General features: G+C 37.5%; 2 protein-coding genes across 8 annotated transcripts; both read right to left on the minus strand.

Annotated features, from left to right (window-relative positions):
* Window positions 1–34: 34 nt before the first annotated feature.
* LOC18438488 (lysine-tRNA ligase) lies at window positions 35–19,492 on the minus strand. 7 transcript variants are annotated; one of them, XM_088850060.1, is made up of 7 exons: window positions 5,920–6,245; window positions 3,581–3,730; window positions 2,923–3,181; window positions 1,693–1,911; window positions 938–1,080; window positions 754–843; window positions 35–605 (listed from the first exon to the last, which is right to left on the minus strand). In XM_088850060.1, the coding sequence occupies exons 2-7, from the start codon at window positions 3,653–3,655 to the stop codon at window positions 282–284; spliced, it is 1,110 nt and encodes a 369-aa protein (XP_088706186.1). In that variant the 5' UTR covers window positions 3,656–3,730; window positions 5,920–6,245; the 3' UTR covers window positions 35–281. The 7 variants fall into 7 exon arrangements, with proteins under 7 accessions (XP_088706186.1, XP_088706190.1, XP_020525688.1 ...); XM_088850064.1 differs by having other exon boundaries at window positions 696–843; XM_020670029.2 differs by having other exon boundaries at window positions 5,913–6,245.
* On the minus strand, window positions 9,595–11,103 carry LOC18438487 (RING/U-box superfamily protein). The gene has a single exon (XM_011626750.3). It carries the CDS (start codon window positions 11,065–11,067, stop codon window positions 10,279–10,281), a length of 789 nt encoding a protein of 262 aa, XP_011625052.2. The 5' UTR covers window positions 11,068–11,103; the 3' UTR covers window positions 9,595–10,278.

Here is a 19,492-nt window from a genome sequence, read left to right on the forward strand (position 1 = left end):
GGAATGCATATCAAGTTGAATAGAGGCTGCGATATATCTCATGATTTTGTTTGTTTTTATTGTTGAAAGGAACATTACATTTGTAACAGATCTGCAAATTTGGTCATTTATTGTTGTGTTTCCCTTTTCTAATCTACCATGTTTCCTTGTCGATCATTTGTGAGAGAAATCACACAAAAGGCCACAGATGGTCACTCTCAGAGAGAGAGAGAGAGATTTACCAGCATTCACTAAATATGATATTTACATTTTAAGTATTGATTGAGATTTGTGGGTGATCCCTATTTGAGAATTGCGACCTTCCCCGCTGGTTTTCTACCAGAGACAGTCTTCTTAACAGCCCCAACTGAGACCAGGAATTCGTCAAGAGAAGAGAGGGTTTTCATGTCATCCGGGGGGAAGTAACTTGCTGCCTTGCCCATGAGAGAGGTGAAGAGTAGGGAAAGAGAGGGTCTTGATACATAGGGCTCACCCAAGAGCTCGTCTAAGAAACCAAAGGCAGTGAGGAAATCTGACCTGGTTGCAGCCACAGGAGCTGTGAAATGGGCTGGTATTATCCTCTTAAATCTCCAGTTCTTCGCTATGTAATCAATCCAATCCCAAACCTGCAATTTTATCGTGGTCATGAGAGACTATCAACTGATTAGAAAGGGAGAGATCCAGCCGTGACATGGGCAAAAAAAATGATGGTGTACCTGTTGAGGGTGTGTGTCTGTGTGTGTGTGAGAGAGAGAGAGAGACTTTGCTGAATACCCATGGTGTGTGTCTGTGTGTGTGAGAGAGAGAGACTTTGCTGAATACCCATGCCTTGACAATTGGACAAACAATCAGCTCCTGTAACATCTGAACAAACCTAGCGTTGGTTTTCAAAAAGCTTGAACACCCTAAAGACAATTTTCTCCTGTGTGTGCGCGTGTGAGAGAGAGAGAGAGAGGACCTTTTCAGGAACTTTACTAAATACCAATGTCTTGACAATGGGAGAAACAATGAGCTTCTGTGACATCTGAGCAAAACTGGCATTAGGTTCCAAAAGATTTGAAGGCCCTAAGAACAGTATTTGGAGAACCATTCTCTCCCATCCTGCAACAACCAAAGTATATAATTGGTTACATGTAAAAAAGTTTTTACTGATTCTATCCTTCTTCAATGAAGACCCCGACAGCAGTATCTCTAGTACTAACATTATCACATATAGGTGATGAATATAAAAGGGAAAATTTGATGGTAAAAGAACAAACCATGTTGCTCAAAATTATGACTTTATCAACATTAAATAGAATACAATTTTGTAAAACATGGATTCTGGTCGGGCTTTGCCAGGGTCCTAAGCCCGAGTCAGGTCCGATTGACTCAGCTGAATCTGTTAGACTACTCAGCAGAGCCAAATCAAAAAAAATAAAATAAAACAAAATAACTTATCGGGATCTGGCCAGACTTGGCTAGGTCCAATGTGTTTGGTTCCAGAATCAGCAGTCCACCCAGCCTGTCTAACTCAGGCAAAGCCCAAGTTGGACTTGTTAAGCTTCCCAAGACTGATAGAATCAATGAAGTATGAGGTCTCATGAGTGGAAAAGTAGTTTCAACTATCTTGACCACTATAGAAGACAACTACAAGGCCTATCAGATGGGAAACCACAACACGATTTTAAGAATGTGCTCATATATGTCTGTTTATGTGTGTGTGTGTGAGACCTTTTTGGCGATTAAACTTGTTATCTACAACTGGTTCCTCAGGAACTTCCTGGCCACCACTAAGAATTTTCACTGCTAAGCCATTCTTTGCCGCTGCTAAGAGAGACTCTTTGCTTATGCATTCAGGAGGCTGCCTTGGTACAAAGATTACAGCATCTGTTACCAGTAGTGTCTGAGAACGTTTATGGTAAAAAGCCACCTCTACATATGGCCCAATTCCTGCAAAGAAATATGAAATCAATAAACAATAAAGAGATCTGAAAAACTTCTGTGCTGGCCATTTTTAACCAAGGAAAATGAGAACAGGGAAATATATCACAGTTTATCTTTCTTAACTTTTCAAAATCTTAATAAATATTCTTGCTTTCCTTTTTCTTTTCATTTAATTACAATGTAAAATCGATCATGAATCATTGTTTCATGAGTTAGGCTTGGTCTAATTCTGCTTGGTCTAATTCTGAATGACTACCCAAGCCCATCGGCAGGCCGCCTTGACATCAGTTGAATAAGAACAATTTATTTCACAGCTAGGGGCACACACACATACACACATGCCATAGAGAGAGAGAGAGAGAGAGAGAGAGAGCAACAAACAATTGATAGCTAATGCACATTTGACACATTCCCTAAAAACTGACATTCAACTAAGGCTAGAAGAAAAGGCTAAACACCAAAGTCACAGGTACGTTGTCAACTAGGGGCACAACGGGCTGGGCTGTAACGGCCCGACCTGACCTTGTCTTGTCCTTGGGCCGTGGTGGCCCGGCCCAGGCCCTAGTCTTTTAGGCCATGCCGACCAGTCTGGGCAGGGCCAACCGGCCTATTGCACCCCAATTGTCAACTTAATAACACATGCAAAAGCCATCCAATTCAGGGTAGGTCTTTGGGTATTTAGGGTGGTTTTACAGAAACACGTTATTTAGTCAAGTTCAACAAGTAAAATAAACAGCTTCAGGGCTGCAAATGGGGTTGGGGTTGGGATTGGGTCCGGGTCGGGTGACCCTGAACTCTGCAGATTCCGAAGCTAATCAAGACTCTGGTGACCCAGGTTAGTAGTAAGAGGACCCGGCCGGGACCCAAACAGGTCCAAAGCAGACCCTACCTGCCAGTCCACTTTTTCGGTAACCTGTATAGCAGACCTAAACAATTTCACTCAATTATCCTCATAATGCATATTGTAATTCCCTAATATCACATTCAATTAAGGAGTTGAAGAGTGAAAACACTAACCAATTTCAGGTAAGCTTAGAACCTTGTGCTCAATCTCATCAAACCATGGGATAGATGTGTCTTCGTCTCTTATGGATTTGGATCTGAAAATACCAAAGAATTCAAGGGGCAAATTGACCGGCCAACTCCACTGCCTCTGTGCAACATAGACTTTTGCTCTTGGGAACTTTCTTGAGAAGGGCCCGACAAAGATTTTGTGTTCATATGCAAAAGTGGGCAGAACAATGTATTCTACTGGAGCATCCAATTCCTTCACGAGCTGTTGCTCTCATACAAAAGAAAACCATCCCAAATTCAGAAGAGGAAGAAAGACTCAGAATTCAAAATATCCGTCTGCAGTTTTACTCTATTAATACAGAGATGTTTTGGGCCAGACCCACAATATCAAGAAAAGTTTCTAGATTGGCCTTTCTCCGATCCCTATGCCCCAGTTATAGGAGCATATAATTCTTAGATATTTTGATTTATTCCTCAATAAACTACGTATTCTTAGATATTTTGATTTATTCCTCAATAAACTGAGTAACAAATATGTAAGATGTTCTCCTTTCTCCTTAGTGGTGTGCCGTAAATTTCACCAAGAATGAAAACCTGGATGCATTTAAGATTCTCTCCTTTCTCCTTAATGGTGTGCAATAAATTTCACAAAGAAGAAAACCTGGATGCATTCTTCAGTAGGAGCAATAGGTGCATGGATCCATAGTCCTCCAGACTTGAGCTTGATGACAGTCATCCTGATGTTTGTAGTGATGCTGCTGAAACCCAAGGCTTGCTGTTGCTCGAATGCCCATATGCTTCCTCTCACAACCTTAACAGAAACAATAGACCACTATGAATCATTAGAAGACAAAAAATTGTTTGGAGTTGAGAAAAAAGTAGATGATTCCATCGAAATATCTTTGTTTTTTTGGAACTTAGGTATACCCAAGTACGAGAATCCTCGCTGAACTCACTCCTCTCAGTACCTTAATAGAAATAATAAAGCAGTATGAATCATGGAAAAAGAAAGAAAAAATTTAAAATTAACAAAAGAAAAATAAGATTTCCTTGAAGTTGTTGTGCTCTTCATAATTTGGGCCCGGAGGCTTCTAATAAGAGATTTCTGGTTAGAACACAATTGTCCAAACAATATCAGATAGAATTGCTAGGTTCTTGAAACAAAACAAACCACTATTTCGAAGTCTCAATCCCATCATGTTTAAAGAGTCTTGAATGCCCAAGAGCAGTGATAATTCCTGCACCGTATAATCGACGTGCATCCATTAAAATTGCCACCCAAGTTTCCAGAAGCTGCAATTTATGCCCTAATTCATTGCTTCAAAAGCCTTCTCATGATTTGTCTTGTAATAGTTGTAAGCTATCAAAGCATACATAACCATTCTACAAATGGAACTTATACCATGGATGACCAGTTCTAAGATACCATGCTGTCTTTAGTGGTCTCTATTGGCATTTTCATCTGTTGTTGTGATTGTGAAGATTCTTAAGTTGCATGTGCATTATCAAATATAAAGTTTTTTACATATTTAATCCTTTGTTGAAATAGTAAAAACTCAGTTATATGGAAAGTCCAAAAATATTGACATCAAATTCAAGGGCAGGGTACTTGCACAAATAATATTCTGTTTATAATTCTCTCTCCTGTCATGGGTTTCTTATTCATGGTTTTGTTTATCTTCCTTACTCCTACAAAAAATATATACCAAGGATTCGAAAAATGCCGAGGAAATTAAGAATCAGTAGGCTCAGGATCGGGAGCCAAGCGATGCCGGACAAAGAAAGCCTGGAACCACCTGAGTCTCCCCAATTTTTTAAGATCTTTCAATTTTCTTAATAAAAATTGTCCACTCCACTCGGATTCACCTGAATCTGACTTGGGAGCCTCTGGCTCAACGGTCCAACCCCAGGCGGGTTGGATTCCGAGTTTGACTTTCTAAATGGTGAGACGTACTAGTAATTAAGAACATAAAACCAAGAATCAAAATAAAGGAGAAAAAATTAATCAGAATCTTCCCTCTTCTCCACTTGGTTCAATCCCAACCCAACAGTTCCATTTGGAAGGCATCCTAGCCCTATGGTAGGGAGCTCTATGTTTCAAAAGTCAGGTTTAAGCTTTAGTCCAGGTTTAAGCTTGAATCTACCAACCCGAAATAAGATAAATAAAATGGTATATAAACTTTGAATCAGTGTGATGAAGATCGGCCATTGCCTAGGCGAGTTACTTGGCCGATACCAAAATTCGGACTCGACTAAGTATCTACAGGGGCAAAGCACTGCAATAGTTTTTTAAAACAGTGATGATCCTACGAGAACCTCCCAAACCCATGTAGGTAGGACCTCGAAGGGACATGATTTTTCCATCTAATCAAATTGAATGTTGATCTTTTTAGGGTCGTACACGGTCATTTTTTCTTTTTTTTATAAATATAAACATACAAAAAATAAAATACAGGTAATAAAATTAAAATAAAATAAAAAATAACTTTAAAATGTCCAAATATTCTTAAAAAAAGTACAGAAAAAAGGACTTCAAAAAAATTAATCTACAGTTGGGGACATTAAAAAAAGAAAATCTAAAAAGTAGAAAAAAAAAAATAGTGATTATGGCAAAAAAGGCACTCACCAATCCATGCCAAACATATCCAATTCATATAGAAAATATTCATACAACATATCCATATCTTTTACAAATTCTTTGAATTTTTTTGAAAATTGTTTTATGTATCACACACATTTCGGGGACACTGCTTTCAATAATGTTTTAGCAGCTCAAAAAAGCATATATTAATAACAAACCCAAAAGAAAACATTTAAGATCCAGCAGAAAATAGAGAAAGAAGGCAAACCCAAATCACAAATTAGATACACTGGCACAGAGCGAGAAGCAAAATAAGACACAACTGCACTGCACCCAAATTACGGATAACAAATAAAATTTCCCAATTCCATAAACACCACAAGTTGTAGTAGAGAGAGAAAGGGAAGGGTACCTCATACCGGAAGGTTCGGCGATTAAGGAAGGGACCCAAAGGAAAGGGAAACCCAGTGAAGTTGAGGTAAAATCTACCCTTCTTCTTGCTGTTACTATCAGTCAAGGAAGCAAAAGCCTGAACGTTGAACAAATCTCTACTCTCTTTTATACCTTTCACTCTCTTATACTTGGTGGCCCTAAGCTCCCCACCAAGAAATGGCGAGCTGGGTTTCCTTGTAGAGAGAGAATTTTGCAGAGAAGTAGGTTCTTTAGGGGGAGAAACAACCGCACCTGAGATGCTAACAGTGACTACTGCCACCATTTTCTTCGGGAACCCAAATTCCTCAGCTATAAGAGAGAGAGAGAAACGCAGTACAGAGATTAGAGAGAGAAAGAAAGGGGGTTAGAGAGAGAGAGAGGGAGGGTCTGGACTCTGGAGTCTAGAGAGAGAAAGAAGACAAACTAGTTGGAATCTCTGGGAATATTGGACGACACGTGCATTAAACTTTGTCGTGCCACGTGGAGAGAGAGAGAAGCCCAAGACCAGTAGTAACCTCTCTATTTTTATCATCGTATTTCTGCTCACGGTTTCAAATTTATTTATGTGGATGTTGGAGTCCGTCGGTCGTTTAGAGCCGTATGAGGTTAGCATGCGGCCAGCCCGCGTATCGTAGAAATGCTGGCTGGGCAATAAATATATTTTTTAAATATAATTTGATCGTAATTTTTGACATGGAATATGAAAAAATAAATAAATTTTAAAAATTAAAAATAATAATTATATTAAAAAAATATTTAGACCGTTAATTATAGTTGTTTTTAGATGGACCACCTATTTATATTAATATTTAAGATGAATGCTGTATATCTCTTTTTTTATCTCCAACCGTCCATTTTTTAATGGAAGGTTAAGATTGTTCCAATCACAATGTCATGTCTCTATACTGTTTTATTTTAAATTTTTTTTATAAACTGTTTTGACACCAAATTTTGGACATCCATTTTTCTAATAAACTCGCATCAACGAAAAATATAAAAAAATTATTTTGATAAAATAAAATGATCAAAATACTCTTGAAAGATTCATAATATATTTTGGTTATTATTTTTTATCAAAAAATTATTATTAATATTTTTAATAGATACACTCCAATAAAAAAATGACACATACCAAATTTCATATTAAAAATATTTATATTAAAAAATTAAAAATAAAATACTTTGAAACGCCTGAACTAAAATCAAACTGAAACAGCGAGTGCTCTCTCGATAAGACGATCAAACTGAAACAGCGAGTGGCTCTCTTGATAAGACGATGAGTGACTCTCTTTATACAAAATAAAGAGTTGGATGGTAAGGGGATAAAACTTCCATCTTGTAGGAGAAAGCTTTTTTGTTTATTATATATGATTTAACTTTAATTTTATTATTTTATATGATTTAATTTTTTTAAATTAACCATAAGTTCTAGAGAGGGAAAATCTAGGCTCGGCGCCAGCGACTAGGTGGGGCCACATGTAATAAGTTGGTGCGTGGGTCAATTAAATGGGATGGCAATGTTTCCAAAAAAATTTAATGCACCTCAAACAATTATTTAAGGAGAGAGTTTTTTAACTTACAAGATGGGCGGCCAGTGCGTGGGTGGGTTAATTTCACGTCAAAGAGGTGAATAGATTAACAAGGGTGTAAGAATTATTAAAAGAGTGGAGAAGTTTAAAATCAAATACGTAAGAGAATCCTCTTTAATACGGGTCCGGATCTTGGGTTTGGATTTTGGGTCCTTAGTATCTTTTAAGGTACATGTCCAAATACAGGCCTACAATTAATATTTCGGGTATAGGTATGGATCAAGTGGGATCCGACCCATATCGGACCCATTGTCACTCCTAGAAACGACCCAAGACCCATTGGATATACCCAATATAGGTATAGGTCTGGGTATGAGTCTAATATTTGGACCTAACAAGTCAGGTCCAGGTTTAATACTTGGAATTAAACACTAGTCAGAACCGGATCCAGGTCCAACCAGTAAATTATTGGAGATGAAATAATTCAATACCTATTCGTTTGAATATATTAAGAACCACATACAATAAGATCTCGTTGTCATTTTTCGTTATTAAACGACAAATCCAACGGTTTAAAATCTAATGATAGGTGATTTGTGACATTGTTGTTAATAATACAAATATATGATGGTAAAAAAAAAAAAAACCTCATAATGAGATATGTAGAGGTAAAAAAAAAAAGACTTATAACGACGGTGACAAATAACCCATATAAACTCGAGACCGATCCAGTTTACTTAGGCCGGTACCATTCAGACTAGGGCCTAGACTGATCCAACCTAAGCCTGACTCATTGCCAGCCTTAGAGAAGCAAAGCGCTCTCTCTTGCACATGAGATATGAGATCTCCCTCTAAAGGTGTAAGTTTCTTTCTTTACGCCGGATCCGGTGTCAATGATACGTAGAGGGGATGAACCTAGTATGGAAAAATCGATCTGGAATGGTGGGCCAGAAGTGGTTCAACCCGCCTAACTTTTAAAACAGCCACTTCAACCGGCTTAATTGGGCAAGTAACGGATAATTAAAAAAATATTAAAATATTAAAAAAATAAAATAAAATATAAAAAATATATTTAAAATATGATTAAAAAGTTGAAGATTAATGAAAAAAATTAAATTTTAAAGAATTGATTTGCACATAGATTTTTTTTTAATTATCTAAAAAAATAAAAAAATGTAAAAATAAATAATAATAGTAGCCCAACTAATTTCCAATATTTGCTAAAATGATAAAAAACAATGTAAAACATATTACAAACAAAGTCCTTTATTTTTGTGAAATTTTATATAATCTTTTTAGGTTTTTTTTTTTTAATACCCAACCGATTTATCAAACCGAAAACTGGTCAACGAACGGTTCAGATTAATTGAGCTGTTAGAATTTGAACGACCCGATTTTTCTTATGCTAGATGAACCACTCCAAGGACTAAGGAGAACAGAACTAGAAGTAAGAATGGACTCGGGAGATCAAGCCATTTGATTTTAATTTTTTAGTAACTTCCTTTTCCTTAAATATAATTTTATTAAAAAAAATTATCAAAAATATACCACAATTTTTGTTTAATTGAAAAAAAAAAACCCTCAAATTTTCATAAACCCTATCCACACTTTTTTTTTTTTTTTTAATTTTGACTTTTTTTATATCAAAATAGCCTTCACAATAGACATATTATCATAATTATTACCACATTACGATATTTTATGATAGAACCTTCACTATAATACGACTACCGTTAAAGCTATTTTGGTAAAAAACAATGTCAAAAAAAAAATAAAAATAAATAAATAAAGAGAAAAAAAAAGAGGTGTAGACGACATTTATGAAAGTTGAAGTACTTTCCAATTAGACAGAAATTAAAATATATTTCTGATAATTTCTTTTTTTATTAACCTGCGAATCAAATAATTGTGACATTAAATTTCAGTGGATAATTTTGCACCTCAAATAATCGTGATCGTGGCATAAATCAGCTGTTAGAACCATTGATCCAAAGGAAATTGAATCTGCCAAAAATCCAATTACTTCTTGGCGAAATAAATGCAGCTCATCTAATTCAGCTGGATCAGACCAAAACCAATGAAATGAAAAGCCCACAAAATGAGAGAGAAAGCAAAGGGCCTCATATAGTAAACGAGAAAATCATGAGGGAAGGATGGACCTCATATAAAAATAGGAAGAAATAGCCAAAGCCCATGTACAAGACCATAACGAAGCGTAAAACCACACATAATCAACAAGCCATGAACAAAAGCTTGGAACTACAGAGTCTCAAAACACACAACAGTCACCAAAGAACCAAAACCCTAAAAAGTCACAAATAAACAAAAACCCTTAACTTAGTTGCATGCATCTCTCTTCCTGCATATAACAAGATCCATGCTCACCCAAAAGAACCAGCTCTTCCATGCTTTTTCTCCTCATCAGTTTTTGATGAGTAAGGGGCCAGCTCTGCCATTCTTTTTCTTTCTCTTTACTTTTCCCTATTTTTCTTTTCCTTTTTGATGAGGAAGAGCACCACTTACATTCCATGCAACAAAATCCATGATAACTCCCACCATCTTCAAAGCATTAAAACATCACCATTCGGTGACAAACAGGTAAACGAACCCAAAAACATGTAGAGAGAGGATACGACCACAGTTCTTTCTCATTAATTATGACAAAACCCCAAACAGGTTGTTGAGAGAAGCTACCCGAGTTTTCTGTCTCCAAAATGAGACCCTCAGAAAGGCAGGCAAGTCGGCAAATCACTCCATATCAACCAATTTTGCAGAGGGACAAAACAGTCAATAGGGTTCGAAGAAGGCCACCATTGCTCAAGTGACTATCTCTCTGACCAGCCAATCCAAACTTGGGTATGCAAAATATAATATAAGGAAAGATGGCAAGGCAAACAAGACAGTCACGAGAACATAGAGAGCCAAGATAATTGCACTAGCCGGAATCACATACACTATGATGAGAAGCAATATGAGGACCAAGGGAAACTTAGCAGTCAAGTGTACGAAGAAAACCAGTGATTTCCTCAAAGAAGAGTTCAGCCTCTCGACGTTGAGAAGATTAGGGTGCTGGTGACCAGCGTTTGGGTTAGGGTTAGGATTTTGCTCGACACGAGAGTTCAGAGCCCGCCGGACATGGGACACAACTGGGGTGGGCCACCCTGTTTGGTCCCCACAGAGGGCAGTATGGGATTTTGTTCGATCACCATTCATGCTTTCAACCATCCAAAGTAAGAAGAAATTTTTTCGAGGGAATTTGAGAGTACCCTTCCAAACGAGGCGAAATGATAGTAATTGACACCACGGGCAGGAGATGAAAAGGGGGAGCTGCAGGGGCAAATTGGGAAACTTGATGACAGCCCATTGTAAGCCAAGAACACAATTCTTGCATAGAGTGTGGCCACACCATAGAACATAAGGGACATTCTCAACTATGTTGAAAGACTCCCAACAAACAGGGCACTCGAGTCCTTCCTCCCTGCTTGAGCTCGAAGAGGAAGCATCATCATCTGAGCATTCAGAATTAGGGTTCAGAGTGTGGTGGTGGGGTTGATGGGCCTTTAGCCCTAAGGTTCCTGATATAGCACTCGAAGCTAAGCTCCACATGGTTACTTGTTCTAACCCCGACAACTCAACCAAGTCTCTCTCTCTCTCTCTCTCTCTCTCTCTCTCTCTCTCTCTCTGTGGCTAATCAGCGATCAAACCACATAGTTATTGGCTGAATCAAAGAGCTCAAATGGGTCTATTAAGTGGGCAATCGATAACCAATGAATAGAGGCCATAGCTCAAGCTTCACGTTTTCTTGTGATCCAAGAGCATCATTGGATGTGGATTCCCTTGGCATTAGATGCTGCAACGATCTCTGTTGCTGTGAACAGTTACAAACCTGCAGGATTTATTAGGTATAAAACAGAGATAAGAGTGTATATGTTAATGGGGAAAGCCCATCCCATAAGAAAAATCACCTGATTAAAAACTCTCTCTCTCTCTCTCTCTCTCTCTCTCTCTCTCTCTCTCTCTCTCTCAGTTGGAGAAAGATGGGCCAAGAATTAGTTTAGAGTGTCTATGTCTACTCCCACAGAAGCACATTATACACTTACTCCATCGGGTAAAAGCTACACGAGAATTTTGTAAATCTGAAATCTTGGGATTCACTTTAGGATCACTACAAGTGCATTTTCAAAAGAAAAGAAAAAAGGATTTGATTTTGGGTTTCTAAACACTTACATCTGACCTTCCCAAAATTGACATCTCTATTGAATTTTAGGATGATGATTTTTTCCAGGTCCATATGGAGTACATATAACCTTAATATTATTTTATAAGGGACAATGGCTAGGTTGACAAGGTCATATCCTCAAAATCTGAGGCAATACAAATGTTCATAGAAAGGGTTTGAGGGAGTGAGTGGAAAATATGCCCCGTGGGGAGCATATAATCTTTTTGGCATTAGTTTATATTTATAACAAAAAAAATATGCAACAAGGAATCAAGTCTATAATCATATAAACAACTAAGATGGAAGCTTTCAATAATTTTTGTTTTCTTAATCATCATCATCATCGCAGCATTTTCCCAATTAATTGGGATCGACTACACGAATCCTGGTCCGTCATTCTGCTCTATTAAAGGCCATACCTTCAATGAGGCCATAAATCTCCATATCTTTTCGGACTACTTCCAACCACTCCTTTTGAGCCCTAACCCTTGCACTCTTCAATCCCACCACTTGAATTAACTTGCACCTCCTAATAGGTGTTGAACTTGACCGGCACCACACATGGCCAACCCACCTAAATCTCTCTTTCTCATCTTATCGCCTATTGGTGCCACATCTAAATTCTCCTGAATGGATTCATTTCGAATTCTATCCCTTCTTGTTTTGCCACTCATCCATCTTAACATCTTCATCTCCACTACACTCATTCTATGGGTATATTGCTTTTTGTTCGCCCAACATTCTGCCCCAACATTTTTTTAATCACAATCCTTAAATTTAAAGTTTAAATACATTACCCGGTACACAGGATGACTGTAATTGTAATTGGCATTCTCAGCTAAGATGCGTAGAGAAGGATACAAATACAGACACAAACACAGATACAAAGAATTGCAATACGACTTGGTATTTCTTAAATCAAGAATACAGATGTGGATATGAGCATCCTATCATCAACAGATAAATGCTATGGCATGTATAAAGCAGAAACATATAGATCAAACATAAGAATACATATATATACCAAATATTATTATGTTATCAATATAGAAAAATGTTACACTTTCTTCATATTATATCTTTTATAATTGTGATTCCCTAGGGTTCTGCTTAGTGGGAGACATATACCTATGGATGAGGGAAGTCAAGGGTTTGAGCCTTCCAAGTTTATCTAAAAAATCCAAACAAGAGGACCTACCCTTTATTTAATGGAAAAGCTTTACATGTGACTCCACCCACATATAAATATATAACCCCTGCTCTTAGCCGTCAAATCTGAGTAAATGACTGAGATAGCTGGAGTCACAATGTCATAAGTTGACTCTCGAGCATCAGATCTTGATACGCATAGCAATGTTGTCATATTCGCTTCGGGGTCTTTTTCGGTTTGGTGATAAAAATGAAGCAATTCGGTGCTTCGGCCAATTCGGAAAAAGACTTCAAATTTTTTTCTAATTTAATATAAAATAAAAATTTCAAAAAAACAAAAAAAAAAATTTGTTACATAGATATTCCTTTGCTTGGGAAAAAGAGGCCAAATCTACTTGAAACATACCCGAATCGGCAGCATCAATATATAAAAACAAAAAAACTAAAAATAAAAATTTCAAAAAAAAATAAAAAAAATACTTTTATATAGATATTTCTTTGCTTGGACCGAAGAGCCCGAAGCTTCCGCTGAATCTGCCCAAAGCATACCCAAATCTGATCAAAGTGGCCCAAATCTGACTGAAACGGCAACACCAAGCTTCACTTCGCTTCAATCCGGGCCCAAAATCCGAAGGCTACAACCTCTTCAGCCGAAGCGAAGCAAATTTGACAACACTGGCTCATAGTGTTCTATTTTTATCTTTATTCTATAGATCATTTTGCTGCAAAATTTGGGGCATGCTTACATTTGATAGGAGCACACATGATAATAAAATAATAAAAAACTATTTCCTATGATGGAAAATTACCAGAATACCCCTAGAAATTGTGGGGGCATTTTGGTCATTTATATTCACAAGAAATTGTTTTTCTTTTTAATTTTGCTAGGTGTGGCCCAATAAGAAGATGGGACGCCCCAAATTTCACTCAAAGAGGTTTGGTAGGAAAAATAATAATAAATAAAACTTTAAATAGTGTTTTGGCGTGACAATGTGACATGAGCAATTCTAGCCGTCCATTTAGATGGAGGGGCTGAGAGGTGGGGTCACATATAATTTATATGTGGGTGGGATCACATAAAAAGTTTTCCCTTATTTAATTTATTTTATACAATTGTTTGACTTTACATTTACATATGCCGTAGGAGTATCTGTCATCACTATCGATGTCAAGTATCAGTGCATCAATGCCATTCAAACAGGATACAGTTTCTATGAATCATTGAGAGAGAGAAGCGGTGCGATTTTAGGTAACTTCATTAGCTCTATCAGTCATATTCAAAAAAAAGGGTATGGAGAACTTTCCGAGCTTCTAAAGTTTTAGACACGCATACTATGTGCTAGCATGTTGCCACATGCCAAGAACCATGACAAATGTCCAAGTTAAATAGGGTGGAATAGATTAGGGCCTTATGAAGGAGATTTCTACTTGGTATGATGGAATCGAGCAAGGTCTTAGTCATATCTTCAGGAGTGGCCGAACTGGGGAGATAGAACTGGAGAAGTTACAATAGAAGGGGAAAGAGATAAGATTAATATGCCAACGAAGCGGGTATTAATGCAAGATCTTTGGATGGGGATAGCATCCCCACCATAGTAATTGATATCAACAATGGGAACGGTTGTGGGATCGGATCAAGAGTGGGGGGATCGTGAAATACTAGAAGATACCTATGGTTGGGAGTGTTGTCTGTAGTCCATACAATGCACATGTTAAGGTTCGAGATCCCCAAATGTTAGAAATCGATATTCCAACCGTTTGGGGATCTTGTTTCTGACCTTTTGGGATCTCGATCAAAACTTCTTAGGGATCTTGCTACCAACCTTAAAATGTATGATAATCTAGGATTATGTATACTCTTTAAAGTAGAGATCTCATTATTGATAACAAGCAAGCAATGCAACTATAGTAAAAGTATATTTGTGTTGATAGATGGCTATAAACGAAGAAAATCATCAATTTCGTTGTTGTCTTGGTCTTTAACGTTGGGATCAAGATCCCTAAACGCAGGAATCGAGATCTCTATCAATGAGGATCAAGATCCCTGAGAGATCCGCTCTGGGAGCAACATAATCGAGATCCTAGAAGGGATCGCCTACCAAAGTAAGAGATCCCAGTAACTATGGTCCTAACCTAGAAGAGTTTTTTTCCCTTTTTTGGTTCTCAGGGCTCAAGTGAATGGAGATGTTGTAGAGATAAAACATGAATTTGGAATAGTGAGACACACTTCTAAATAGAGATAAGACCGCTTAGATCTGAGAAATTGTTTTAAAGGCCCCTAAGTTTAAGAGAAACGGTGTGAATGGTGCGATCATTGTTTGCAAATTTGGATGCCTGGAGACCGCAGGCTTTAAAACCACCTAGGCATGCCTTAGGCAGAGGTGCCTCTAGGTGCCCGCCTTAGCCCCTTGGCCCTCTCCTTTCTTTCTTACATTATAAATTATATACTTTATATATTATATGATATATATGGTCATAGCAGCATATAATATGCATTATCTAGTATTATATAGTACTCTGGTAAATTAGAATGATATATTATACCGTACTATATGGTACTAGCCATTACTACTATGTATTCACCATTATAGTACTATAGTACTATAAAGATCTTTATATATTATAGTACGATACAACTATAGTAAATTATAGTACTACCTATTTATTACTTTATATTATTATATATCTTGGATCGATAATTCAGGAAAATAGATAGATCGAGGAAGATGTTGCACATAGAATTAGAGCTGGGCAAGCGATGTGGAGATGTGCGACTGAAATTTTATGTGATCGCCGCATACCAATGAGGCTAAAGGGCAAGTTCTATAGGACAGCGGCGAGACCAGCTTTGCTCTATGGAGAGGAATGTAGGGCAGACAAAAAACAATATACCCATATAATGAGTGTAGCGGAGAAATGAGATGGATGAGTGGCAAGATAAGAAATGATAGAACTCGAAATGCATCTATACGAGAGAATTTAGGTGTGGCACCAATAAACAATAAAATTAGAGAGAGTAGACTTAGGTACGCTGGCCATGTGTGGCGCCGAGCAAGTACAACACCTGTTAGGAGGTACAAGTTAGTTCAAGTGGATGGATTGAAAAGGGCAAGAGGTAGGCCCACAAGAACGTTATTGGAAGTAGTCCAAAAAGCTATGGGGACTTGTGGCCTCACTGAGGATATGACCTTTAATAGAGCAGAATGGAGAACAAGGATTCATGTAACCAACCCTAATTAATTGGGAAAAGGCTAAAATGATGGTGATACTATATATTGTATAATATTATATACTATTGATGTAGTATAATAAATTAATAATATATTACAGTTCTACATTATTACTACATTAATATATTACATATTATAGAGAGAGAGAGAGAGAGGGTAGATGATAGGTCTCTACCTTTGTTTTCTCTAACTTTCCACTTTTCTATATTAGTGTATATATATATATATATATATAATATAGTGTGTATATATATATTAAATAGTATGTATATGTACTACACCCCGACCCCTTACCCTCCCCCCCTCCCCCCACAAAAAAAAAAGAAAACAAAAACAACAAACAAACAAAAAAAAAAAAGCCCGCTCCCTCATCTCCTTGTCATGAGACACCAGCCTAGGCAGCCTAGACACCTGGGCTGCCCAGGTGGCCGCCTCTACATTTTTTAACAATGGATGCAATCATTTTATTTTGAATGGATAATGGTGGCAATCCTTCTAGGTAAAATTTTTGTCCAAATCCTCCTAACTCAACGAGAAATTGAAGGATAGAACAGAGACATCTTCATACTGGACAGTGATTTCCAAAAGGAGATCACAAGAACACTTCCCACTAGGATGAGGAAATACACAAGAGACAAAATCAATGACTTTCAGGATATGACTCAAATTGATATTTATTGGAGGCAGGAACCAAAGGTGAGATGATCACCTTAAAAGAAAGGGATGGAAGCAAGAATATGTTCGTAGGATGGCTATATATTGAAGCATCCTAATATAACTATATCAACCTGAGGAAGATCTAGAAACAATATTAAAGAGCCTAAAGAGCCAGTATTGGATATCTCTGAGAGGTCTACTGTATTGACAAAATCTGAAGCTTTAGATAAGAAGCTTCCTAGATTCACACTGAATACCACTGTTTGTGGATGGGATTACCTGAAGCTCATCCATTTCTGGGCTGCCACCCAGCTTGAGTTCTGGCCTGAGAAAAGACCGAATCATATTGGGATAGCCCAGACCGGCCTAGCGCTTTTTTCTTTTTTTTAAGATCTACGTCACCCAACCCAACCCAACCCCCCCCACCCCCCCCCCCCCCCCCCCCCCCCCCCCCCAAAACCCACCGCACGCATGCAGGGAGCTACTTTATCTCTCTCGCTAAATTTTTTTTAACATGTAATAAACTGCATATGAATGGCCCATTTACAACAGCTGGTATGAAGAGAAGGAAAGCAATTTGACTCTCTCTCTCTCTCTCAGACCGATCAATCCCCACTCGATTTACAACAACATATGGTTCAAATAGGCTTGCTCTGTGACCAATTAACAAATATTTCCACAAATCAATCATTAGAAACAACTGATTAAGGCATTGTAAACTGGAGCAAGTAACAACCAATTATGTAACAACACCACAAAGAAACTGCACTCTCAAAAGCCCATACAACATTCTATGCATCGCAATCAAAAGCTGAAATAAACTTCAAATTCCGTTATTTTTCACAAAAACCAAACAAAACAGAGAAAGAAACGCTCTTTGAGGGTTTATAATTAGGTTTTTACAGAGAGAGAGGTGAGGTGGTTTACAATTAGGCTTTGGGATTTAGGTTTTAACAGAGAGGGGTGAGGGGGCTTACAATTAGGATTTTGGATTAGGTTTTTACAGAGAGAGTTGAAGGGGATTACAATTAGGTTTTTGAAAGAGAGAGAGAGAGAGAGAGAGAGGTGAGGCCGGGTTTTGGGCTTTAGGCCCAGGCACGGGCCATCAGTGTACAGCCCAACCCAGCCCAAAACTACATCGGGAATGTGGCATGTGAGGAAGTGAAAACTAAATTAATTATTTGGAAGGATTTACATTGTATTCAAATAGAAGTTACTGTATAGGCTGATTCTCTACTCAAGGGGGGGTAACTAAGCATGTGGATTTGAAAGATCGTCCTTGTTGCAATTTTATGTTTCTTTCACAAGTATTCCTTGGAGTTAGTTTAATAAATAAAATGTAGCACTTGTACTTCTTACTTATCAAAAAAAAATTGGACACTGTTACTGGTGATCAACAAAAGGTACTTATCAAACCTTCTTTATAAGGAAAATAAATTTCTAATAAAACGTGCTCAAGTCCATCAGCATGAAATTTACATTTGAAGGTTCCTATCAGGTAATCAAAATTCAATGAGTCCCACTCAGACTAGGCAGGCTACCCGGTGCAGAACCTAACCCATAGGAAACCGCCGAGTCTGGCCAGTCCCCAATATTTAATATAGTTCTATAAGACTCTGAGAATAGGCTGAGTCTATCAGACCTGAGATGGGCTTGGGATTACCCAAGTTCTTGTTCTAAGCCACCGGTTGCTACCATACAAAAAACAACTCAATAATGTTTTACTTTCAGGAAAGTGAAACTTTCCATGAGATAATGACAAACTACAATTAAACAATTAATTGCAAAACAAAACAAAACAAATATTTCCATCAATAAAACCCAAATTGATTCAATTATCAAAACATGCCCCACCCCACCCCCAACAAGCACGGTAGGCTCTTACCCTATAAATAATTTAGCATATTTCCAGCTCTAGAAATAGCATCAAACATAAGATTTGGCTTTCCATCACAAATTTTAGAGGTTTGGCTTGTTATATTGAAATCCATAAGCCAATATTAGAACACTATGGATTAAGTCCCATCAAAGTTCTGCATATCTGAGCTTCTCAACAAAAGCACTAAAAAGAATTATTCCAGAGTTTTACTAAGGCACCGCAAGGAAAAGAATTATTCCGGAGTTTTACTTAGGCACCGCAAGGAAATCCTATCCAAGAAAAAGAAAGGTCATTTCTTGGTAATTCAGGGAAAAAAAACTCTTAAGAAAAATCAACAATAAAAAAATTTAATATCTAAGGCGAACATCAACTGGAATGGTTCCCATACACAAGCATCCATTAGATAGAGAACCCAAACCAGCATCGTAATTCATTGATCCCAAACAAAAATGGCGAACATAAATCCCTAAAATACTTGAATTTAAACTTAAACCTCTCAATTTCATGCAATAGACAACAAAAACAGAAAAATCATCATCTTTCTATGAATAACCATCAATTCTTCATATACGATATTCAAATAAAGAATGTACTACCAGAAACAAGTAAGAGAAACAGGAACAAAATGGATGATAAAAATAGCATTTTCAATGGTAGATCTTGGGCGGCGACATGAATTATACGGCTGATCATCATGGATTGGAGAGTTGAAAACAAAAGTGCATACCTAACATTGAGAATTGGAGGGTTTAGAAGGCGTACCTTGAGAGATACTAGGATTGGAGTTAGGGTTATGGTTTGGAGTTGCAGGCTAGATGCAGGATGAGGGTGCCTGCACCATGGCCCTCCATTCCCATAGAATCCCTGATACAGAGAGAAAGAGAGATTCAAGAACTT

The sequence above is a fragment of the Amborella trichopoda genome, chromosome 10 (assembly GCF_054954075.1).
Source record: "Amborella trichopoda isolate Santa Cruz 75 chromosome 10, AtrichopodaSantaCruz75HAP2 v2.0, whole genome shotgun sequence".
Classification (NCBI taxonomy): Eukaryota; Viridiplantae; Streptophyta; class Magnoliopsida; order Amborellales; family Amborellaceae; genus Amborella; species Amborella trichopoda.